The sequence below is a fragment of the Natator depressus genome, chromosome 2, assembly GCF_965152275.1.
Source record: "Natator depressus isolate rNatDep1 chromosome 2, rNatDep2.hap1, whole genome shotgun sequence".
In the NCBI taxonomy this organism is placed as follows: domain Eukaryota; kingdom Metazoa; phylum Chordata; order Testudines; family Cheloniidae; genus Natator; species Natator depressus.
The window spans coordinates 263,388,645-263,412,342 of record NC_134235.1 but is presented as its reverse complement, the minus strand read 5'-3'; the positions used below and the strand labels follow the sequence as shown (position 1 = coordinate 263,412,342).

The 23,698-nt window shown below is 58.9% G+C and overlaps 1 protein-coding gene across 1 annotated transcript in view; it reads left to right on the top strand.

Annotated features, from left to right (window-relative positions):
* The first annotated feature begins 9,018 nt into the window (after positions 1–9,018).
* LOC141981966 (uncharacterized) overlaps positions 9,019–23,698 on the top strand; it is a 39,115-nt gene continuing 24,435 nt past the window's right edge. Inside the window, 2 exon segments of the mRNA XM_074943581.1 lie at positions 9,019–10,274; positions 10,277–10,364. Coding sequence (XP_074799682.1) covers positions 9,026–10,274; positions 10,277–10,364 — 1,337 coding nt within the window. The 5' untranslated portion in view covers positions 9,019–9,025.

Genomic DNA, 23,698 nt, shown 5'->3' with positions numbered 1-23,698 from the left:
CTGCAGAGTAGGGTGACCAGATGTCCTGTTTTTATAGGGACAGTCCATTTTTTGGGACTTTTTCTTATATAGGCGCCTATTACCCCCACCCCCTGTCGGTTTTTTTCACAGTTGCTATCCGGTCACCCTACTGCAGAGAGATACCACCATTGCCTCGGCCGCATCTACACGACCAAATGATGGCGACCTGACTTACGTCACCACACGGGCACTGCAGCTATTAAATTGCTTATGCGTGTGCACACATTGCTCCTCGTGTCGGCGGTGTGTGTCCTCACCGGGAGCGCTTGTATCAATGGTACTGTCAGTGCAGGGCCTGGTGGAGGGCTCCCGGAGGCCAGTAACAGTCGATGTAAGCAATGCCGTGTCTACACTCACACTGCATCGATCTACTTATATCGAGCGTGTCTCTACGCCGCTCGGGGAGGCGGTGTGACTGAATCAGTGCAGAGAGGCACTGACATCGGCAGGAGCCAGATTTAAGTGAAGACAAGGCCATAGCTAGGTCGATGCAAGGCAGCTGCATCGACCTAACCCTGCAGTGTGGACCAGGCCACAGACTGGCGCCGATCAGATTCTGGAGACAGAAAACAGGCTTTTGGTACCAAGGGGCAGCCTGGACTCACTCCGTGACCCTCCTTTGAGCCCTGAACTGACATGTGGCTGTAACCAAGAGACTGGCAGGGGCTGAGGGACCAGAACCTGCCAGGGTCTCCATGGGGGAGATGGGTAACACCTGGTAAATTAGCACGTGTTTTATTACACGTTTTCAGACATTCCCAGGCCAGCAGGGACCATTGTGATCAGTCTGACCTCCAGCATAACACAGGCCAGAGGACTTCCCCAGAACCACAACTTCTGAGTTAGAGCATCTCTTTAAACAAGTTCCAAACCCTTCCAATCTTCATTTCAAAATATCCAGCGATGGAGAAGCCACTAGGACCCTCCCTGTGCTGTTTTTGTCCTAAATAAATGTACTGGGCATGGTGATAGCTGGCTGGTCTCTAGTAATCCCCACCAAAGCCCTGGGAGAGTGGGATGCAGGCGCTGGACTAAGGTCAGAGCTGCTGGGATAATCACAGTGAATTGCAAGCGGGGGCTGCAAGCCTAAACTCCTGGTCTGGAGGGAGAGGGATGTGGGTCCTGGAGCGCTGAGACCTAAAGGAGACCCCATAGGGGCAGAGGTGCAGTGAATCCTGGGTCTGTGACAGGCCCCACATCTGCACAAGTGCCATGGGCTGTCCCAGTGCAGCCCCCCAGCTTGGCCCCCTGGCGCCACAAATACGGCAGAGCTGCTGATACGGTGCTGTAGGTGTGCTTGGTGCTGTACAAACCCATGCAAAGGCTTTGCACTCAAATCCGGTGTCACACTGAGGGATGAGCCCTGTAGTTTCCATGGGCCATGCCATCTACCCAAGGGAGCAGGGTGCCACCCCCACGCCAGCTCTTGCCCTGTGCAGGCAGGGTCGAGGGTCGTGCAGTATTTTGTCCCTTCTGCGGCTCTGCGTTGCTGGAGGTGAGGTGTGGCGGTGGGAGGGCTGCAGTGCTGGGAGGGGCTGAGCTGGGGGGGGTTTCAGAGCAGCGGGAGCATGAGGGGGAGTATAGCAGAGGCTCTGTGGTGGGGTGTCGTTCCATTACTGCTCTCCACCCATTTGGACAGACCCTGGGTCACTCGTGTTGGTTTCTTCTGGAACCAACCAGTTGCCGTCCTGACCCCAGCAGGCTCATCCCAGTGCTGCTGCTTCTGGGGACCTGTGTCCCCACTGCAGGGCAGCCTCTTCCCACCATTTGAATGACCTTTTCCCTACCAGGTCCTCCAAGCTTGTGAACCAAGCGGCCCAATTACAAGGATGGAGAGGAGGCAGGAGCTGGGCTCCCTGCATCAAAGAGACTCCGCAGAGAAGGAAATGCCGAGAAATGTCTGCATGGGTGAGTGACAGCCACTGAGACCCTGCCTGGACAAAGCAAACCAGCAGAGCCCTGTTTGTCCCAGACTACGTCGAGCCCGCTCGCCTCATGACGTTAACCGTGGTTCTCCATGTGCTTCCGCTGCCCCGGGTTAGCCTCAGAATCATTTTACAGCAGAGCCTCGGCGTTACGGACCCCTCGGGGCTGGAGGCCGCTCGTCACTCGGAACAAAGCCTGAGGGTGCTTCCTTCAAAAGTTTACAACTGACCGGTGGCTTAATGCCGCTGTGAAACGTTACTGTGCAGAAGACAAATGCTGCTTTTAACCATCTTGATTTAAATGAAACAAGCACAGAAACAGTTTCCTTCCCTTGTCAAAAAATTGTAAACTTTTCCTTGGTTTTATTCGTAGTTGACATTTCGCCCAGCACTGCGCTGTGTTCGCTTTTGTGTGTGTCTCTGCTGCTGCCTGACGGTGAACTTCTGGTTCCAAATGTGGTGTGGGGTCGACCAGTCGGCTTGTGATTCTGGGGTTTGTAACCCTGAGGTTCTCAGAGCCCTAGAGAATCCCCACCCAGCATGTCCAAGGGGCTCTGGGAAAGTGTCCTGGCCCCCTGAGTAGTTGCACGGTCACTGGACCCCCAAACTCATCAGCCAGGCTCCCAGGATAAAAACTCCTCTCTTTGTGGACTCATTTCAAATCTTGCTCAGTCATTCGCAAACTGTTCCAAACAAGCCGGTCACACTGCGGGGGATTGATTGGCCGAGGCTTGTTTCAAACCCTAGTCATCCCAACTAAAAGAACCTAGTTTGGTGGCTTCCTATGATTTGCAGTTCCTATAATTTTCAGCTCGAACCCGATCATTTTGTTATTGTCAAAAATCTCCTGCCTGGGCTGAGCGGCTGCGTTCCCGGTTTCGTTAGGAATGGAGCGTGTGAGAGAACAGTGGTCAGTTCAAAGCTCTCGGTTACGCCAGTGTTAAAGGAGCTGCTCTCCTCTGGAAAACCTCATTTCCCTCTGAGCACTTTGTTACACGTCACACCGGAGAGCCCCGTGACAGAAACAACCCTGCTTCTCTGCTGTTAACATGTCTTTGCTTTGTGCATTGAGACCACCTTGCGTGGGGAGCCAGCTTCATTGTTTGGCTGATGGTCAGTTGCCTTTCTAATCAAATGCACTAAGACAAGGGTTCTCAAACTGTGGGTTGGGACGCCAAAGTGGGGGTCGCCAGGGCCAGTCTTGGCCCTGGGCCCCAGCAAGTCTGAAACCCAAGCCCCACCGCCCAGGGCTAAGGTTACATGCCCCCGGCCAGGGCAGAAGCCCTTGGGCTTCAGCTTTGGCCTCCCTGCCCCAGGTGGTGGGGCTCGGGCAGCTGGGCTCGGGGGGGGGGAGCGGGGAAGGGGGCTCAGTCTTTGGTCCCCCTTCTGGGGCCCGTGTAGTAATTTTTGTTGTCAGAAGGGGCGGAGGTCACAGTGCAATGAACTTTGAGAACCGCTGCACCAGGATGATAACATCCCTCTCATGCCCGGACTGGCAGAGCTCAGATGCACATTGCTCCCTAGCCTCTGTCTGGGGGTGTCTCCCAGGAACAAGAGCAGCAAAGCTCAGCCTAGCGAGATGGCAGGCAGGCCTGTGGGTATGGAAGTGGGAGAGGAAGAAAGGTCTGAACAAGGTTGTTGATCATGCACTGGCTCTGCTTAAAAGACCTTTGTAACGATGCTGGTTCTGGTGGGACACAACGGAGAGAGCCAATTCAGGACAAATTGCTTAAAGCAGGGCAGTTACAGGCCAAGGCTGGGGTTTCTGTGCACACCAAGGCAAACCAAACCAGCCAAACAGGGAAGACTTCAGTTTTACCCCACTAGCTAACCACACAAGCAATTCCCTTAGACACTCCAGTTTCCCAGTATCACCACCAGCGCCACTCGTTCTGGGGACAGATGATTATGAAAACCAGCACCCCAGTAAAAGAAGAAAGGTTCTCTCGATCCCAAAGGACCAAGCCCCAGACCCAGGTCAATATACAAGTCAGATCTTACCCACAAATCACGCTGTTGCTAATCCTTTAGAATCTAAAATCTAAAGGTTTATTCATAAAAGGAAAAATATATGGATTAGAGCTAGAATTGGTTAGGCCTGGGTAGAGACCGTCGAATCGTGGAAATCAACGAATGGCTATGCAGGTGGTGTCGGAGAGAAGGCTTTGGATTTTTTGACCATGGGATGGCGTTCCAAGGAGGAGGAGTGCTAGGCAGAGACGGACTCCACCTAACGAAGAGAGGGAAGAGCATCTTCGCAAGCAGGCTGGCTAATCTAGTGAGGAGGGCTTTAAACTTTAAACCGGGGGAAGGAGACCAAAGCCCTGAGGTAAGTGGGGAAGCGGGATACCGGAAGGAAGCACGAGCAGGAGCGCGTGAGAGGGGAGGGCTCCTGCCTCATACTGAGAAAGAGGGGTGATCAGTGAGTTATCTCAAGTGCCTATACACAAATGCAAGACGGCTGGGAAACAAGCAGGGAGAACTGGAAGTCCTGGCACAGTCAAGGAATTATGATGTGATCGGAACAACAGAGACTTGGTGGGATAACTCACATGACTGGAGTACTGTCATGGATGGATATAAACGGTTCAGGAAGGACAGGCAGGGCGGAAAAGGTGGGGGAGTTGCACTGTATGTAAGGGAGCAGTATGACTGCTCAGAGCTCTGGTATGAAACTGCAGAAAAACCTGAGAGTCTCTGGATTAAGTTTAGAAGTGTGAGCAAGAAGGGTGATGTCGTGGTGGGAGTCTGCTATAGACCACCGGACCAGGGGGTTGAGGTGGACAAGGCTTTCTTCCGGCAACTCACGGAAGTTACTAGATCGCAGGCCCTGGTTCTCATGGGAGACTTCAATCACCCTGATATCTGCTGGGAGAGCAGTACAGTGGTGCACAGGAAATACAGGAAGTTTTTGGAAAGTGTAGGGGACAAGTGCTGGAGGAACCAACTAGGGGCAGAGCTCTTCTTGACCTGCTGCTCACAAACCGGGAAGAATTAGTAGGGGAAGCAAAAGTGGATGGGAACCTGGGAGGCAGTGACCATGAGATGGTCGAGTTCAGGATCCTGACACAGGGAAGAAAGGAGAGCAGCAGATACAGACCCTGGACTTCAGAAAAGCAGACTTTGACTCCCTCAGGGAACTGATGGGCAGGATCCCCTGGGAGAATAACATGAAGGGGAAAGGAGTCCAGAAGAGCTGGCTGTATTTTAAAGAATCCTTATTGAGGTTACAGGGACAAACCATCAGGATGTGTAGAAAGAATAGTAAATATGGCAGGCAACCAGCTTGGCTTCACAGTGAAATCCTTGAAAAAGAAGCTTACAAGAAGTGGAAGATTGGACAAATGACCGGGGAGGAGTATAAAAATATTGCTCGGGGATGCAGGAGGGAAATCAGGAAGGCCAAATCACACCTGGAGTTGCAGCTAGCAAGAGATGTTAAGAGTAACAAGAAGGGTTTCTTCAGGTATGTTAGCAACAAGAAGAAAGTCAAAGAAAGTGTGGGCCCCTTACTGAATGAGGGAGGCAACCTAGTGACAGAGGATGTGGAAAAAGCTAATGTACTCAATGCTTTTTTTGCCTCTGTCTTCACGAACAAGGTCAGCTCCCAGACTACTGCACTGGGCAGCACAGCATGGGGAGGAGGTGACCAGCCCTCTGTGGAGAAAGAAGTGGTTCAGGACTATTTAGAAAAGCAGGACGAGCACAAGTCCATGGGGCCGGATGCGTTGCATCCGAGAGTGCTAAAGGAGTTGGCGGCTGTGATTGCAGAGCCATTGGCCATTATCTTTGAAAACTCATGGCGATCGGGGGAAGTCCCGGACTACTGGAAAAAGGCTAATGTAGTGCCCATCTTTAAAAAAGGGAAGAAGGAGGATCCTGGGACCTACAGGCCAGTCAGCCTCACCTCAGTCCCCAGAAAAATCATGGAGCAGGTCCTCAAGGAATCAATTCTGAAGCACTTAGAGGAGAGGAAAGTGATCAGGAATAGTCAGCATGGATTCACCAAGGGGAAGTCATGCCTGACTAATCTAATTGCCTTCTCTGACGAGATAACTGGCTCTGAGGATAAGGGGAAAGCAGTGGACATGTTGTTCCTTGACTTTAGCAAAGCTTTTGACACGGTCTCCCACAGTATTCTTGCCAGCAAGTTAAAGAAGTATGGGCTGGATGAATGGACTATAAGGTGGGTAGAAGGTTGGCTAGATTGTCGGGCTCAATGGGTAGTGATCAATGGCTCCATGTCTAGTTGGCAGCCGGTATCAAGTGGAGTGCCCCAAGGGTCGGTCCTTGGGCCAGTTTTGTTCAATATCTTCATAAATGATCTGGAGGATGGTGTGGATTGCACCCTCAGCAAGTTTGCAGATGACACTAAACTGGGAGGAGAGGTAGATATGCTGGAGGGTAGGGATAGGATACAGAGGGCCCTAGACAAATTAGAGGATTGGGCCAAAAGAAATCTGATGAGATTCAACAAGGAGAAGTGCAGAGTCCTGCACTTAGGACGGAAGAATCCCATGCACCGCTACAGACTAGGGACCGAATGGCTAGGCAGCAGTTCTGCAGAAAAGGACCTAGGGGTTACAGTGGACCAGAAGCTGGATATGAGTCAACAGTGTGCCCTTGTTGCCAAGAAGGCCAACGGCATTTTGGGCCGTATAAGTAGGGGCATTGCCAGTAGATCAAGGGACGTGATCGTTCCTCTCTATTTGACATTGGTGAGACCTCATCTGGAGTACTGTGTCCAGTTTTGGGCCCCACACTACAAGAAGGATGTGGAAAAATTGGAAAGAGTCCAGCGGAGGGCAACAAAAATGATTAGGAGACTGGAACACATGAGTTATGAGGAGAGGCTGAGGGAACTGGGATTGTTTAGTCTGCGGAAGAGAAGAATGATGGGGGATTTGATAGCTGCTTTCAAGTACCTGAAAGGGGGTTCCAAAGAGGATGGCTCTAGACTGTTCTCAGTGGTAGCAGATGACAGAATGAGGAGTAATGATCTCAAGTTGCAGTGGGGGAGATTTAGGTTGGATATTAGGAAAAACTTTTTCACTAAGAGGGTGGTGAAGCACTGGAATGCGTTACCTAGGGAGGTGGTGGAATCTCCTTCCTTAGAAGTTTTTAAGGTCAGGCTTGACAAAGCCCTGGCTGGGATGATTTAGTTGGGGATTGGTCCTGCTTTGAGCAGGGGGTTGGACTAGATGACCTCGTGAGATCCCTTCCAACCCTGATGTTCTATGATTCTATGATTCTATGAAATGGAATCAATTACATATAGTAATGTTAAAGTTCTTGGTTCATCATTCAGTCCTTTGTGTAGAGCTTCCGTTTGTAGCCAAGTCCCTCCAGAGGAATGAAGCAGGATTGAAGACCAGATGGAGGAGCTGCAGCAGCTTTTTATAGTCTCTTGCCATGTGGTCTCTGCTTTCTTTGTCCCAAGGACAAGCTGCCCATCCCATGGCCTGGAAACACCTCAGAGTTCTGTCCATAGGCAGGTCCCTGCACACCTTGCTGAGTCCCAAGGTGTATCTGCCTTCTTTCGATAGGTCAGTTGTGTAGCGGATGGTCCTCAATGGGCCATCAAGCAGGCTGGGCAGAGCTGAGACCAACTTGTCTGGGGTGTCACCAGAAGCATAGCATAAGTTTGAAATACAGACAGTATAGAGCCAATATTCATAACTTTAACTAGAAAAATGATACAAATACACAGATAGCATAATTATAACCAGTCAATCATAACCTTCCCATAGACACCTCACATGGCAACCTTTGTACAATATTTGCTGCAAATATATAACAGTGGTTGCAACAGTGATCTGTATGGTTACAGATTCTGTCAATAACGTCACAATCTTATGAATTTTTGAAACAAATTCTGCACGTGCCATTTAACGGGGGCTCTGTTGGAAATTCAGTGATGTTTTCGAAATTAGTGTACTTCAAAACAATTAAAATGGACAGAGTCCCTGTAATCTGGAGCTGCTCCACTGAAGTCCTGAGTATAAGTGAGAGCAGAAGTTTGCCCAAACATGACAAGGAAATAGGAGCATGAATACAGAGCCTCCAAAGGCCTGTTTCCTTTCCTGACTGTGCTTGGGGCTGACGACAGGAGCTGCAGCCAGAGCCTTGCGGAGTCCAGAGCACCACTGCAAGCTTCCCCTCGTCTGTCTGCACCCACTGGGTCTTGGAGGAATCATCCCTGGGAGGGAGATTGATGGCTCTTGATGGCTCAGCTGGTCCTTGGTCTCTGTGCTGAGACTGCCAACAAGGGCCAGTGCATGGAGGCTGTGGGGGTGGTTTCTGTGATGTGGAGACCTGTCCAACAGGAACTAGGCTGAAACCCTCAGCTCCTTTCACACAGGCTATCAAACAGCTTCCACATAACAGCCTGCACCACGACCTCCTTGGACTGCAGAGAACCAGAGGCCTGCAGCTAAAATGCTCCAGATTGCCTTAAAAATCCCTCCAATCACCCAATCCGTCCAGCAAAGTGTCTGCATTTCCCTTACCCCAGATGCCAAGGTGCCCTGCGTTAGTAACGAGGCAGTGTGAATAAAAGAAGGGGATTTGTGACAGTTTGGGCCATTTCTCTGGCTCAGTAAATATTCAGAAGACTAAGTGCTTTGAAGCCAGCTGATCTTGAATGATAACTCAGGGGAGCGTTAAGTATATTTTTGCTGCTGGACCAAGTTCTTCTGGTGACTTGGTTGTGAATCGAATGTTTCTTAACAGTGGAGTTTTCCTTTGTTACCAGCATATGAAGTAATATCTGGATCTCACTCTCTCTTTCTCTAATGTTGCAGAAGTTCTGCCTGTGAACAACATCAAGAAAGAGAAGCAACATGAGGACCCCGTGGAGAAGCAACATGAGGACCCCGTGGAGAAGGCAGCAGCCCAGGAGATGCTCCCAGAAAAGGAGAATATTTTCCAGTGTCCTGACAGAAGAAGGAATTGCGCAAACGAGTGTAAAGTGACGGGGATCAGAAGACGCCGGTGGGAGCCAGGCTGGTGGAGGAGGGCACTGGGGACCGAGGCGTCTGTAAGGTCACAGAGGGCACCGGGAAGGGGACAGGGAATGGATGTTCAGTGCCCCTGCTGGTCCAGGGGAGAGCTGCCAGGACGAGGTCGCTCAGAGGTCCACCTGCAGGACGCACCCAGCCAAGGGACACTTCGTGTGCAGCGAGTGTGGCAAGCGGTTTAGCTGGTGGTCGTCCCTCAACATCCACAAACGGTCCCACACCGGCAAGAAGCCTCACAAATGCGGCAGGTGCGGGAAGAGCTTCCGCCAGAAGCAGCCCCTCCTCACGCACCAGAACGCCCACGCCCGCAAGAGGGGGCACGCGCACCCCGAGTGCCAGCGGGGCTTCCGCCACCCCATAATGCTCGCGGTGCACCGGCGGTCCCATGCCAGGGACGGGCAACTCAAGAAGATCTTCAAGGGGAAGGTAACATGGAAGAAGCACCAGTGGGCCCCGCCGGGAGACAAGGTGCCCCTCATGCGGCCGCCCAAAGCCCAGCCCGGGGGGAGGCAGTTCCTCTGCAGCGAGTGTGGGAAGAGCTTCCCCTGGGGGTCGTCTCTGAATGTCCACCAGTGGATCCACACCGGGGAGCGGCCCTGCCCGTGCCCCGCGTTCGGGAAGCGCTCCAGCCAGGAGCAGCACCTCCCCAAGCACCAGCAGACGCACCGGGGAGATGGGGCCTGCCGGGGCCCGGTGGGCGGGCAGAGCTTCAAAAGCCAGGGCACGCTGCGGGCGCACCAGCGCGGGCACGTGGGGGCGAGGCTGCTGGCAGGCACCGAGTGCAGCCGGAGCCGGCTTCACACGCTGCATCTCCTTGCCCCTCCGCAGAGCCTGGCGGGCCACAGGCCCTTCCCCTGCAGTGACTGTGGGCTGGGTGTGGTTTGGCAGCCGGATCTCCGGGCCCACCGGCAAGGCCACCTGGGAAGTGCTGTATATGCCCGCCATGGGTACGAACAGTGCTCGGTGGGGCAGATTGGCCTGAGCGTGCCCCAGCTGGCCCAGGCTGGGGAGCGGCGCTTCGCCGGGGGCGAGTGCCCGCAGAGCGTCCATGGGCAGCCACACCCCTTGGCCTTCCAGAAGCCTCCCGCGGGGCACAGACCCTTTCCCGGGGAGCGGCAATTCATCTGCAGCGAGTGTGGGAAGAGCTTCAGCTGGTGGTCGGCCCTCACCATCCACCAGGGCATCCACACTGGGGAGCAGCCCTGCCCGTGCCCCGCGTGCGGGAAGTGCTCCAGCCAGAAGCCCAGCCTGGTCCGGCACCAGCGGAACCAAGCGGGGGAGCGGCCCCACTGGAGCGGGGACTGCGGGAAGCCCAGAAGCAGCACCTCCTGAAACGCTGGGGGCTCCACGAAGGGGACAGAGGCCACCGGAGCACGCAGGCTGTGAACACAGAACTCCTGTAGGCCGGGGGGAGCTGAGCAAGGGCGTAGGAGAGAGACTGAATGGGAGCACGACTGTCTCACCAGTGAGCTTCTGCCACCCCGTGAAATCAGTCTGTGACCCCTGAGACTTCGCACGTAGGACACCATAGACCGGGGGCCTGCACGTCCGTGGGAGTTTGGGCGTGCAAGGATTGCCAGGCTGGGCATTCTGCAGGACGTACCGCACGGGGAAGGAGCGGAGGCACTGCTGTCACGCCTTCCCTTGTTCACTACGTGGAGGGACACACGATATACGCTACACTGTGTGGGACGCAAGGCCTACGAGATGCTCTGGAGCTGCAGGCCACGGTGGCTAGATCACCTCCCCCATCATCTGAGCTGGGGCTGTCACCGAGGGTTTGCACAAAAGGTGCAAGTGGTGACACGGCAGTCTTATTTCTAAGCTCTCCTCACCTTGCCCTCACCTGCCCCTCCAAAACCATATAATGCTGAAGGCTTGAAGCTGTCCCGCAGACGGGATTATGCCTTACTTTTCACCACCTTCTGAGCCTCTGCCTTGGGTTTCCAGTCATGCCCCAACTGAGTGGCGCCCCTGGGAAATAAGTATGTGGTTGTTCTTTATACTCCTTAGTACGGATGCAGCCTGAAGACACTGTTGAGGGGGCCAAAGGCTTGAGAGGAACAGTAGCCAAACCCCATGAATAAAACCCTGTGGGACTGTAACGTTCCCTGTCTGACTGTCTTCCCCCGCACCCGCTGGCTTTTGGACAGAACCGTGCCTACATTCAGAGCATTAAAGTGAAATGGAAATAATGTTAGCAGCCGCACAGGCTAAGCCAGTGTTAAGGCTGAAATGTAGACCTTAGCCTGCCCCTGTACATGGCTGCTTCTGGGGCTTGATTTCGGGCTGTTAGACCATATCCTGGGGTCACTGACACCTCGTGTGCCTGTCTCACGCCTACTTTGTTCGTCATTTGTTCTGTTCGTCCTTGTGCTGGGCCCTGTCCAGACGTAGCAAACCGATGGGTCCTGCCCTGAAGAGCTTAAAACTAAGGCCTGGTCTGCACGAGGAAATGAGGTCAGTATAATTGCGTCGCTCGGGGGGGTGAAGAATCCCCCCCCCCCGGGTACAGTGCAGTTAAACCGAGCAGTTAAACCTCCCATCGAGCGAGCTGCCGGCTCTCGGGCAGAGAACCCGCTTGGCGGCAGAGGTGGTGTCTCCACTACGGCTGGGCAGCGTTGCAAGGGTGGCCCGGCCCTAGGAAGTGCTCTGGTGCACTGGAGCAGATGGCCGCGTAGGGAGCGAGGCCGAGGGAATTGAGTCGCTGGTGGCTAGAGATTCCTAGCCAGACACAAAGGGGCGGCCGTTCACCTAGGACTCTTAAGTTCGAGTGTTTGTTCGTAATGTTATTTTAACAGCTTTTGGAGAGTTTAATTCCAGATTGGTTTACAAAATACAGAATAAATCAGTCCCCCCCACCCCCACCCCCCGGAGCTGTCTGGGGACTTGGATCATTCCGCAATGTATCCGATTTGCACCCGAGGCCCTGATGGCTCCTGTCACAGTCTGTCACCTGCCGTGGGCCCCTCCCAGATGGGTGTGCCATGGTGCGAGTGCATGCGGGGGGGCTCACGGACCCATCGGCAGGGCAAATGGCATCAGGCTGAGCAGGGCGTTAAGTTGCCTACTTTGCCAGCAGAACAAACTGGCCTGTGTGGCCCTTCCCAGTCAGGAAGGCAGCGTGGTAGCACACTGGTGGGTGAGACAGTTACACTGGTGCGGAGTTGGGGGTCTCCAGTCATTGGAACCGATTGCCCAGGGCAGTGGTAAATTCATCCTCCCTTGAAGTATTTAACTTGAAACTGGATGTTGGTCTACAAGATAAACACTTAACGCAATCACAATAGCGTCACTTACCTGGAAACACAGGACTTGCCAGAGTTTTTTGCCTATAACAGGGCTCAAAAAAGAACAAGATAAATTCATGGAGGATAGGTCCATCAATGGCTATTAGCCAGGATGGGCAGGGATGAAGTGTCCCTAGCCTCTGTTTGCCAGAAGCTGGGAATGGTCAACAGGGGATGGATCACTTGATGATTCCCTATTCTGTTCATTCCCTCTGGAGCACCTGGCATTGGGCACTGTCAGAAGACTGGATACTGGATTAGATGGACCATTGGTCTGACCCAGCCTGGCCGTTCTTATGAATTTATGAAATTGTTACACAGGAAAACAGAAATGCAGCTTTACACCCTTCCCCCGAGAAGTCCAAAGCTTACTACAAAAGCATTACATTAATATTCTTTGCTGCACTGGCTTCATAATTAGACAATTCTGTTTTGAGGGCGAGACGTGACTCCGTGGGGGGCCATTGTGTCACCTTGGTGGTGATGTTTTATTTTAAGTGTGTATGTTTTCATTATCATCAATATTTTAACCTCTTGGAGCACGTACAAGAAGGGAGAAAGAAACCTCGGCAAAATCCAAGCCCTTAACAGAATCTGACAAGACGTGCTAGTATTTAAAGACCTGTGGAGTTTTGTTTTCTTAATGATTGGAAGCCAGGTGCAATAGTGAGAATTATGCATGTGGACAGAGGGAGAGAGACATTTTGTCTCCACTGCAATTAACATTTTCATTTACTTTTACACTCTTAAGAAGCTAAAGTCATCGTGGCTAATGCCAGCTTTGCTGGCTGTTGCAGTGTCTAACGTACTCTGTCATTCTTCTTCGCCGAGGGGGAAGTCTCCATATGTGGTCCTGTATCACCCCCCACAGAGGTTCAAGCAAATGGCCGGAATTCTGCCCGTAGGGGGAGCTGAGCATCAAAGTCTGACTCCGGACACAACATGGGATTCTGGGGGGAGAATCTTGCCCTGAGTTTGCCCCTTCCAACGTTAGCACCTCCATGATCTGCCATAGCTGCTTATCAGGGGGGCTGATCCAATGCCTACTGAAGCCAGTGGAAGTCGAGGTAGCCACGGTGAGCGCGCTAGTGTAGACAGGGCACAGGTGCTGTCATCACCACGTTGTCTTAACTTGCTCAGAGCAGGTCAAGATGGCTCAGTGGTTCAGATGTTGGTAGAAAACTCTCCAGACAAGAATCCCAAACCGGCGTCCCTCAAAGCCACCAGCCTCTGATCTCCACCCTAGCGCCTCCTGCTCGCAAACAGGCCGTGTACACAGAGTAGGAATATTTAGCAATTGTGTACGAGGTGCCCAGGGCCTGTTCTCTCAAGGGGCTGCGTGCTCCTGACGTCACCGGGAGAAGGCTGTCAGCACCTTACAGTACCCGGCCCTCACTGCTGTGCTGATGTGTAATTCCTGGTGTGTTATTTTAACCTCGCCACTGAAACACATTGGTTTGTACAGGGACTAGTTTTATTTACAAAATGAGAATACAGACATGCTGCTGTACAGATGAGACCGTAACTCTGTATGCTGCTACGTAGGCCGGCCGGCAGCAAGTCCGGGCCCCTGTGCACGCACAAGCTGGGCCCGCGCGGACGTGGTCCGCCTGACATTTGGGCGGTGTCCCCTGTGCGGGCTGGTGCCCAGCGGGCTGTGCTGCTGGGAGTGCTCTTCTGGCTAGGGTGACCAGATGTCCCGATTTCATAGGGACAGTCCCGATATTTGGGGCTTTGTCTTATATAGGTGCCTATTACCTCCCACCCCCGTCCCCATTTTTCACATTTGCTATCTGGTCACCCTACTTCTGGCACAGCCAGGGCTTGCACATGCCCGCCTGGTCGGGTTGCCAACTGTCTAATTGCGCAAACCCAAAGACACTTGCCCCGCCCCCTCCATGAGGCCACGCCCATCCCACCCCTTCTGTGAGGCCCCGCCCCTGCTCACTCCATCCACCCTCTGTCGCTCGCTTTCCCCTACCCTCCCTCACTTTCACCAGGCTGGGGTGGGGATGCAGGCTCTGGGAGGGAGTTTGGATGTGGGAAGGGGTGCAGACTCTGGGCTGGGGCAGGGGGTTGGGGTGCAGGCCTTGAGAGGGAGCTTGGGTGCAGAAGGGGGTGAGGGGTCGGGCTCTGGGCTGGGGCAGAATGTTGGGGTGCAGGAGGGGGTCGGGGCTCTGGGAGGGAGTTTGGGTGCGGGAGGGAGTGAGGGGTCTGGGCTCTGGGAGGGAGTTTGGGTGCAGGAGGGGGTGAGGGGTCCGGGCTCTGGGAGGGAGTTTGGGTGTGGGAGGGGGTCCGGGCTCTGGGAGGGAGTTTGGGTGCAGGAGGGAGTGAGGGGTCTGGGCTCTGGGAGGGAGTTTGGGTGTGGCAGGGGGTCCAGGCTCTGGGAGGGAGTTTGGGTGCAGGAGGGGGTGAGGGGTCAGGCTCTGGGCTGGGGCAGAATGTTGGGTGCAGGAGGGGGTCGGGGCTCTGGGAGGGAGTTTGGGTGCAGGAGGGGGTGAGGGGTCCGGGCTTTGGGAGGGAGTTTGGGTGTGGGAGGGGGTCCAGGCTCTGGGAGGGAGTTTGGGTGTGGGAGGGGGTGAGGGGTCAGGCTCTGGGAAGGAGTTTGGGTGTGGGAGGGGGTGTGGGGTCGGGCTCTGGGCTGGGGCAGAATGTTGGGTGCAGGAGGGGGTCGGGGCTCTGGGAGGGAGTTTGGGTGTGGGAGGGGGTCGAAGCTCTGGGAGGGAGTTTGGGTGTGGGAGGGGGTCCGGGCTCTGGGAGGGAGTTTGGGTGCAGGAGGGGGTGAGGGGTCAGGCTCTGGGCTGGGGCAGAATGTTGGGTGCAGGAGGGGGTCGGGGCTCTGGGAGGGAGTTTGGGTGCAGGAGGGGGTGAGGGGTCGAGGCTCTGGGAGGGAGTTTGGTGTGGGAGGGGGTCCGGGCTCTGGGAGGGAGTTTGGGTGTGGGAGGGGGTGAGGGGTCAGGCTCTGGGCTGGGGCAGAATGTTGGGTGCAGGAGGGGGTTGGGGCTCTGGGAGGGAGTTTGGGTGTGGGAGGGGGTCCGGGCTCTGGGAGGGAGTTTGGGTGTGGGAGGGGGTCTGGGCTCTGGGAGGGAGTTTGGGTGTGGGAGGGGGTCGGGGCTCTGGGAGGGAGTTTGGGTGCAGGAGGGGGTGAGGGGTCTGGGCTTTGAGAGGGAGTTTGGGTGCAGGAGGGGGTGAGGGGTCAGGCTCTGGGCTGGGGCAGAATGTTGGGTGCAGGAGGGGGTCGGGGCTCTGGGAGGGAGTTTGGTGTGGGAGGGGGTCCGGGCTCAGGGAGGGAGTTTGGGTGCAGAAGGGGGTGAGGGGTCGGGCTCTGGGCTGGGGCAGAATGTTGGGGTGCAGGAGGGGGTCGGGGCTCTGGGAGGGAGTTTGGGTGCGGGAGGGAGTGAGGGGTCTGGGCTCTGGGAGGGAGTTTGGGTGCAGGAGGGGGTCGGGGCTCTGGGAGGGAGTTTGGGTGCAGGAGGGGGTGAGGGGTCCGGGCTCTGGGAGGGAGTTTGGGTGTGGGAGGGGGTCCGGGCTCTGGGAGGGAGTTTGGGTGCAGGAGGGAGTGAGGGGTCTGGGCTCTGGGAGGGAGTTTGGGTGTGGCAGGGGGTCCAGGTTCTGGGAGGGAGTTTGGGTGCAGGAGGGAGTGAGGGGTCAGGCTCTGGGCTGGGGCAGAATGTTGGGTGCAGGAGGGGGTCGGGGCTCTGGGAGGGAGTTTGGGTGCAGGAGGGGGTGAGGGGTCGAGGCTCTGGGAGGGAGTTTGGTGTGGGAGGGGGTCCGGGCTCTGGGAGGGAGTTTGGGTGTGGGAGGGGGTCTGGGCTCTGGGAGGGAGTTTGGGTGTGGGAGGGGGTCGGGGCTCTGGGAGGGAGTTTGGGTGCAGGAGGGGGTGAGGGGTCTGGGCTTTGAGAGGGAGTTTGGGTGCAGGAGGGGGTGAGGGGTCAGGCTCTGGGCTGGGGCAGAATGTTGGGTGCAGGAGGGGGTCGGGGCTCTGGGAGGGAGTTTGGTGTGGGAGGGGGTCCGGGCTCTGGGAGGGAGTTTGGGTGCAGAAGGGGGTGAGGGGTCGGGCTCTGGGCTGTGGCAGAATGTTGGGGTGCAGGAGGGGGTCGGGGCTCTGGGAGGGAGTTTGGTGTGGGAGGGGGTCCGGGCTCTGGGAGGGAGTTTGGGTGCAGAAGGGGGTGAGGGGTCAGGCTCTGGGCTGGGGCAGAATGTTGGGGTGCAGGAGGGGGTCGGGGCTCTGGGAGGGAGTTTGGGTGCGGGAGGGAGTGAGGGGTCTGGGCTCTGGGAGGGAGTTTGGGTGCAGGAGGGGGTGAGGGGTCCGGGCTCTGGGAGGGAGTTTGGGTGTGGGAGGGGGTCCGGGCTCTGGGAGGGAGTTTGGGTGCAGGAGGGAGTGAGGGGTCTGGGCTCTGGGAGGGAGTTTGGGTGTGGCAGGGGGTCCAGGCTCTGGGAGGGAGTTTGGGTGCAGGAGGGGGTGAGGGGTCAGGCTCTGGGCTGGGGCAGAATGTTGGGTGCAGGAGGGGGTCGGGGCTCTGGGAGGGAGTTTGGGTGCAGGAGGGGGTGAGGGGTCCGGGCTTTGGGAGGGAGTTTGGGTGTGGGAGGGGGTCCAGGCTCTGGGAGGGAGTTTGGGTGTGGGAGGGGGTGAGGGGTCAGGCTCTGGGAAGGAGTTTGGGTGTGGGAGGGGGTGTGGGGTCGGGCTCTGGGCTGGGGCAGAATGTTGGGTGCAGGAGGGGGTCGGGGCTCTGGGAGGGAGTTTGGGTGTGGGAGGGGGTCGAAGCTCTGGGAGGGAGTTTGGGTGTGGGAGGGGGTCCGGGCTCTGGGAGGGAGTTTGGGTGCAGGAGGGGGTGAGGGGTCAGGCTCTGGGCTGGGGCAGAATGTTGGGTGCAGGAGGGGGTCGGGGCTCTGGGAGGGAGTTTGGGTGCAGGAGGGGGTGAGGGGTCGAGGCTCTGGGAGGGAGTTTGGTGTGGGAGGGGGTCCGGGCTCTGGGAGGGAGTTTGGGTGTGGGAGGGGGTGAGGGGTCAGGCTCTGGGCTGGGGCAGAATGTTGGGTGCAGGAGGGGGTTGGGGCTCTGGGAGGGAGTTTGGGTGTGGGAGGGGGTCCGGGCTCTGGGAGGGAGTTTGGGTGTGGGAGGGGGTCTGGGCTCTGGGAGGGAGTTTGGGTGTGGGAGGGGGTCGGGGCTCTGGGAGGGAGTTTGGGTGCAGGAGGGGGTGAGGGGTCTGGGCTTTGAGAGGGAGTTTGGGTGCAGGAGGGGGTGAGGGGTCAGGCTCTGGGCTGGGGCAGAATGTTGGGTGCAGGAGGGGGTCGGGGCTCTGGGAGGGAGTTTGGTGTGGGAGGGGGTCCGGGCTCAGGGAGGGAGTTTGGGTGCAGAAGGGGGTGAGGGGTCGGGCTCTGGGCTGGGGCAGAATGTTGGGGTGCAGGAGGGGGTCGGGGCTCTGGGAGGGAGTTTGGGTGCGGGAGGGAGTGAGGGGTCTGGGCTCTGGGAGGGAGTTTGGGTGCAGGAGGGGGTCGGGGCTCTGGGAGGGAGTTTGGGTGCAGGAGGGGGTGAGGGGTCCGGGCTCTGGGAGGGAGTTTGGGTGTGGGAGGGGGTCCGGGCTCTGGGAGGGAGTTTGGGTGCAGGAGGGAGTGAGGGGTCTGGGCTCTGGGAGGGAGTTTGGGTGTGGCAGGGGGTCCAGGTTCTGGGAGGGAGTTTGGGTGCAGGAGGGAGTGAGGGGTCAGGCTCTGGGCTGGGGCAGAATGTTGGGTGCAGGAGGGGGTCGGGGCTCTGGGAGGGAGTTTGGGTGCAGGAGGGGGTGAGGGGTCGAGGCTCTGGGAGGGAGTTTGGTGTGGGAGGGGGTCCGGGCTCTGGGAGGGAGTTTGGGTGTGGGAGGGGGTCTGGGCTCTGGGAGGGAGTTTGGGTGTGGGAGGGGGTCGGGGCTCTGGGAGGGAGTTTGGGTGCAGGAGGGGGTGAGGGGTCTGGGCTTTGAGAGGGAGTTTGGGTGCAGGAGGGGGTGAGGGGTCAGGCTCTGGGCTGGGGCAGAATGTTGGGTGCAGGAGGGGGTCGGGGCTCTGGGAGGGAGTTTGGTGTGGGAGGGGGTCCGGGCTCTGGGAGGGAGTTTGGGTGCAGAAGGGGGTGAGGGGTCGGGCTCTGGGCTGTGGCAGAATGTTGGGGTGCAGGAGGGGGTCGGGGCTCTGGGAGGGAGTTTGGTGTGGGAGGGGGTCGGGGCTCTGGGAGGGAGTTTGGGTGCGGGAGGGAGTGAGGGGTCTGGGCTCTGGGAGGGAGTTTGGGTGCAGGAGGGGGTCGGGGCTCTGGGAGGGAGTTTGGGTGCAGGAGGGGGTGAGGGGTCCGGGCTCTGGGAGGGAGTTTGGGTGTGGGAGGGGGTCCGGGCTCTGGGAGGGAGTTTGGGTGCAGGAGGGAGTGAGGGGTCTGGGCTCTGGGAGGGAGTTTGGGTGTGGCAGGGGGTCCAGGTTCTGGGAGGGAGTTTGGGTGCAGGAGGGAGTGAGGGGTCTCGGCTCTGGGAGGGAGTTTGGGTGTGGCAGGGGGTCCAGGCTCTGGGAGGGAGTTTGGGTGCAGGAGGGGGTGAGGGGTCCGGGCTTTGGGAGGGAGTTTGGGTGTGGGAGGGGGTCCAGGCTCTGGGAGGGAGTTTGGGTGTGGGAGGGGGTGAGGGGTCAGGCTCTGGGAAGGAGTTTGGGTGTGGGAGGGGGTGTGGGGTCGGGCTCTGGGCTGGGGCAGAATGTTGGGGTGCAGAGGGGGTCGGGGCTCTGGGAGGGAGTTTGGGTGCAGGAGGGGGTGAGGGGTCGAGGCTCTGGGAGGGAGTTTGGTGTGGGAGGGGGTCCGGCTCTGGGAGGGAGTTTGGGTGTGGGAGGGGGTCCGGGCTCTGGGAGGGAGTTTGGGTGTGGGAGGGGGTCCGGGCTCTGGGAGGGAGTTTGGGTGTGGGAGGGGGTCGAGGCTCTGGGAGGGAGTTTGGGTGTGGGATGGGGTCTGGGCTCTGGGAGGGAGTTTGGGTGTGGGAGGGGGTCGAAGCTCTGGGAGGGAGTTTGGGTGTGGGAGGGGGTCCAGGCTCTGGGAGGGAGTTTGGGTGCAGGAGGGGGTGAGGGGTCAGGCTCTGGGCTGGGGCAGAATGTTGGGTGCAGGAGGGGGTCGGGGCTCTGGGAGGGAGTTTGGGTGCAGGAGGGGGTGAGGGGTCGAGGCTCTGGGAGGGAGTTTGGTGTGGGAGGGGGTCCGGGCTCTGGGAGGGAGTTTGGGTGTGGGAGGGGGTCTGGGCTCTGGGAGGGAGTTTGGGTGTGGGAGGGGGTGAGGGGTCAGGCTCTGGGCTGGGGCAGAATGTTGGGTGCAGGAGGGGGTTGGGGCTCTGGGAGGGAGTTTGGGTGTGGGAGGGGGTCCGGGCTCTGGGAGGGAGTTTGGGTGTGGGAGGGGGTCGAAGCTCTGGGAGGGAGTTTGGGTGTGGGAGGGGGTCCGGGCTCTGGGAGGGAGTTTGGGTGCAGGAGGGGGTGAGGGGTCAGGCTCTGGGCTGGGGCAGAATGTTGGGTGCAGGAGGGGGTTGGGGCTCTGGGAGGGAGTTTGGGTGTGGGAGGGGGTCCGGGCTCTGGGAGGGAGTTTGGGTGTGGGAGGGGGTCGAAGCTCTGGGAGGGAGTTTGGGTGTGGGAGGGGGTCCGGGCTCTGGGAGGGAGTTTGGGTGTGGGAGGGGGTGAGGGGTCAGGCTCTGGGCTGGGGCAGAATGTTGGGTGCAGGAGGGGGTCGGGGCTCTGGGAGGGAGTTTGGGTGCAGGAGGGGGTGAGGGGTCGAGGCTCTGGGAGGGAGTTTGGTGTGGGAGGGGGTCCGGGCTCTGGGAGGGAGTTTGGGTGTGGGAGGGGGTGAGGGGTCAGGCTCTGGGCTGGGGCAGAATGTTGGGTGCAGGAGGGGGTTGGGGCTCTGGGAGGGAGTTTGGGTGTGGGAGGGGGTCCGGGCTCTGGGAGGGAGTTTGGGTGTGGGAGGGGGTCTGGGCTCTGGGAGGGAGTTTGGGTGTGGGAGGGGGTCGGGGCTCTGGGAGGGAGTTTGGGTGCAGGAGGGGGTGAGGGGTCTGGGCTTTGAGAGGGAGTTTGGGTGCAGGAGGGGGTGAGGGGTCAGGCTCTGGGCTGGGGCAGAATGTTGGGTGCAGGAGGGGGTCGGGGCTCTGGGAGGGAGTTTGGTGTGGGAGGGGGTCCGGGCTCTGGGAGGGAGTTTGGGTGCAGAAGGGGGTGAGGGGTTGGGCTCTGGGCTGGGGCAGAATGTTGGGGTGCAGGAGGGGGTCGGGGCTCTGGGAGGGAGTTTGGGTGCGGGAGGGAGTGAGGGGTCTGGGCTCTGGGAGGGAGTTTGGGTGCAGGAGGGGGTCGGGGCTCTGGGAGGGAGTTTGGGTGCAGGAGGGGGTGAGGGGTCCGGGCTCTGGGAGGGAGTTTGGGTGTGGGAGGGGGTCCGGGCTCTGGGAGGGAGTTTGGGTGCAGGAGGGGGTGAGGGGTCAGGCTCTGGGCTGGGGCAGAATGTTGGGTGCAGGAGGGGGTCGGGGCTCTGGGAGGGAGTTTGGGTGCAGGAGGGGGTGAGGGGTCGAGGCTCTGGGAGGGAGTTTGGTGTGGGAGGGGGTCCGGGCTCTGGGAGGGAGTTTGGGTGTGGGAGGGGGTGAGGGGTCAGGCTCTGGGCTGGGGCAGAATGTTGGGTGCAGGAGGGGGTTGGGGCTCTGGGAGGGAGTTTGGGTGTGGGAGGGGGTCCGGGCTCTGGGAGGGAGTTTGGGTGTGGGAGGGGGTCTGGGCTCTGGGAGGGAGTTTGGGTGTGGGAGGGGGTCGGGGCTCTGGGAGGGAGTTTGGGTGCAGGAGGGGGTGAGGGGTCTGGGCTTTGAGAGGGAGTTTGGGTGCAGGAGGGGGTGAGGGGTCAGGCTCTGGGCTGGGGCAGAATGTTGGGTGCAGGAGGGGGTCGGGGCTCTGGGAGGGAGTTTGGTGTGGGAGGGGGTCCGGGCTCAGGGAGGGAGTTTGGGTGCAGAAGGGGGTGAGGGGTCGGGCTCTGGGCTGGGGCAGAATGTTGGGGTGCAGGAGGGGGTCGGGGCTCTGGGAGGGAGTTTGGGTGCGGGAGGGAGTGAGGGGTCTGGGCTCTGGGAGGGAGTTTGGGTGCAGGAGGGGGTCGGGGCTCTGGGAGGGAGTTTGGGTGCAGGAGGGGGTGAGGGGTCCGGGCTCTGGGAGGGAGTTTGGGTGTGGGAGGGGGTCCAGGTTCTGGGAGGGAGTTTGGGTGCAGGAGGGAGTGAGGGGTCTCGGCTCTGGGAGGGAGTTTGGGTGTGGCAGGGGGTCCAGGCTCTGGGAGGGAGTTTGGGTGCAGGAGGGGGTGAGGGGTCCGGGCTTTGGGAGGGAGTTTGGGTGTGGGAGGGGGTCCAGGCTCTGGGAGGGAGTTTGGGTGTGGGAGGGGGTGAGGGGTCAGGCTCTGGGAAGGAGTTTGGGTGTGGGAGGGGGTGTGGGGTTGGGCTCTGGGCTGGGGCAGAATGTTGGGGTGCAGAGGGGGTCGGGGCTCTGGGAGGGAGTTTGGGTGCAGGAGGGGGTGAGGGGTCGAGGCTCTGGGAGGGAGTTTGGGTGTGGGAGGGGGTCCGGCTCTGGGAGGGAGTTTGGGTGTGGGAGGGGGTCCGGGCTCTGGGAGGGAGTTTGGGTGTGGGAGGGGGTCCGGGCTCTGGGAGGGAGTTTGGGTGTGGGAGGGGGTCGAGGCTCTGGGAGGGAGTTTGGGTGTGGGATGGGGTCTGGGCTCTGGGAGGGAGTTTGGGTGTGGGAGGGGGTCGAAGCTCTGGGAGGGAGTTTGGGTGTGGGAGGGGGTCCAGGCTCTGGGAGGGAGTTTGGGTGCAGGAGGGGGTGAGGGGTCAGGCTCTGGGCTGGGGCAGAATGTTGGGTGCAGGAGGGGGTCGGGGCTCTGGGAGGGAGTTTGGGTGCAGGAGGGGGTGAGGGGTCGAGGCTCTGGGAGGGAGTTTGGTGTGGGAGGGGGTCCGGGCTCTGGGAGGGAGTTTGGGTGTGGGAGGGGGTCTGGGCTCTGGGAGGGAGTTTGGGTGTGGGAGGGGGTGAGGGGTCAGGCTCTGGGCTGGGGCAGAATGTTGGGTGCAGGAGGGGGTTGGGGCTCTGGGAGGGAGTTTGGGTGCAGGAGGGGGTGAGGGGTCAGGCTCTGGGCTGGGGCAGAATGTTGGGTGCAGGAGGGGGTCGGGGCTCTGGGAGGGAGTTTGGGTGCAGGAGGGGGTGAGGGGTCGAGGCTCTGGGAGGGAGTTTGGTGTGGGAGGGGGTCCGGGCTCTGGGAGGGAGTTTGGTGTGGGAGGGGGTCTGGGCTCTGGGAGGGAGTTTGGTGTGGGAGGGGGTCTGGGCTCTGGGAGGGAGTTTGGGTGCGGGAGGGGGTGAGGGGTCAGGCTCTGGGCTGGGGCAGAATGTTGGGTGCAGGAGGGGGTCGGGGCTCTGGGAGGGAGTTTGGGTGCAGGAGGGGGTGAGGGGTCGAGGCTCTGGGAGGGAGTTTGGTGTGGGAGGGGGTCCGGGCTCTGGGAGGGAGTTTGGGTGTGGGATGGGGTCTGGGCTCTGGGAGGGAGTTTGGTGTGGGAGGGGGTCTGGGCTCTGGGAGGGAGTTTGGTGTGGGAGGGGGTCTGGGCTCTGGGAGGGAGTTTGGGTGCGGGAGGGGGTGAGGGGTCAGGCTCTGGGCTGGGGCAGAATGTTGGGTGCAGGAGGGGGTGTGGGCTCTAGGCTGGGGCTGGGGTGTAGGAGGGGGTCAGCGCTTACCTTGGGCGGCTCTCGAAAGCGACCCACACACCCTCTCGCAGCGGCTCCTAGGCAGGGGGCTTAGGGTGTCTCCGCACGCTGCTGCCCGCAGACACTGCCCCCGCAGCTCCCATTGGCTGCAGTTCCCGGCCAATGGGAGTTGCGGAGTTGGCGCTCGGGGTGGGGCCGGGGGCCCCGGGCCATTGCCCCCTTTGCCCCCTCCCGCCCCGCGTTGGCGGCCCTGCTGCTATGGGACTTTACCTAGAGTGTGAGTGTGGCCAGACAGGTAGGCCCCTGTCGAAACAGCACTGGGGGGTGGGGCAGTTAACGCTGATTCTGCCTCAGTGGGTTCCAGATCAAATTCGCTCCATTTACAATGAGCAGCAAACTCCAGCCCCTGACGCTGCAGGTTCAGCGTGGCAGGAGGGAAGCCCTTTCAGTGAGCGTTACAACGTGCAGGGACAGGAGGGGATTTCCTGCCGTTTCATGCCGCGCTGCCTTTACAAACCAAGGCAGGCATTTTCTGAGCTCACGGATCTCTACAGTCCCCTTCTCAGTAACTTTCCCCCCACGTATATTACATTGCACAACATTAAACCCATGTTCTTTATTTGCCCCAGGCTGTGTGTGTGTGTCCGTGTCCACCAAACCTGCTTCTCGCCTGCAGGGACGGAAGAAAGAAATAGAACCACAGGCCTGGAAGGGCCCTCGAGCGGTCACCTCGTCCAGTCCCTGCACTCACGGCAGGACTGCATAATAACTA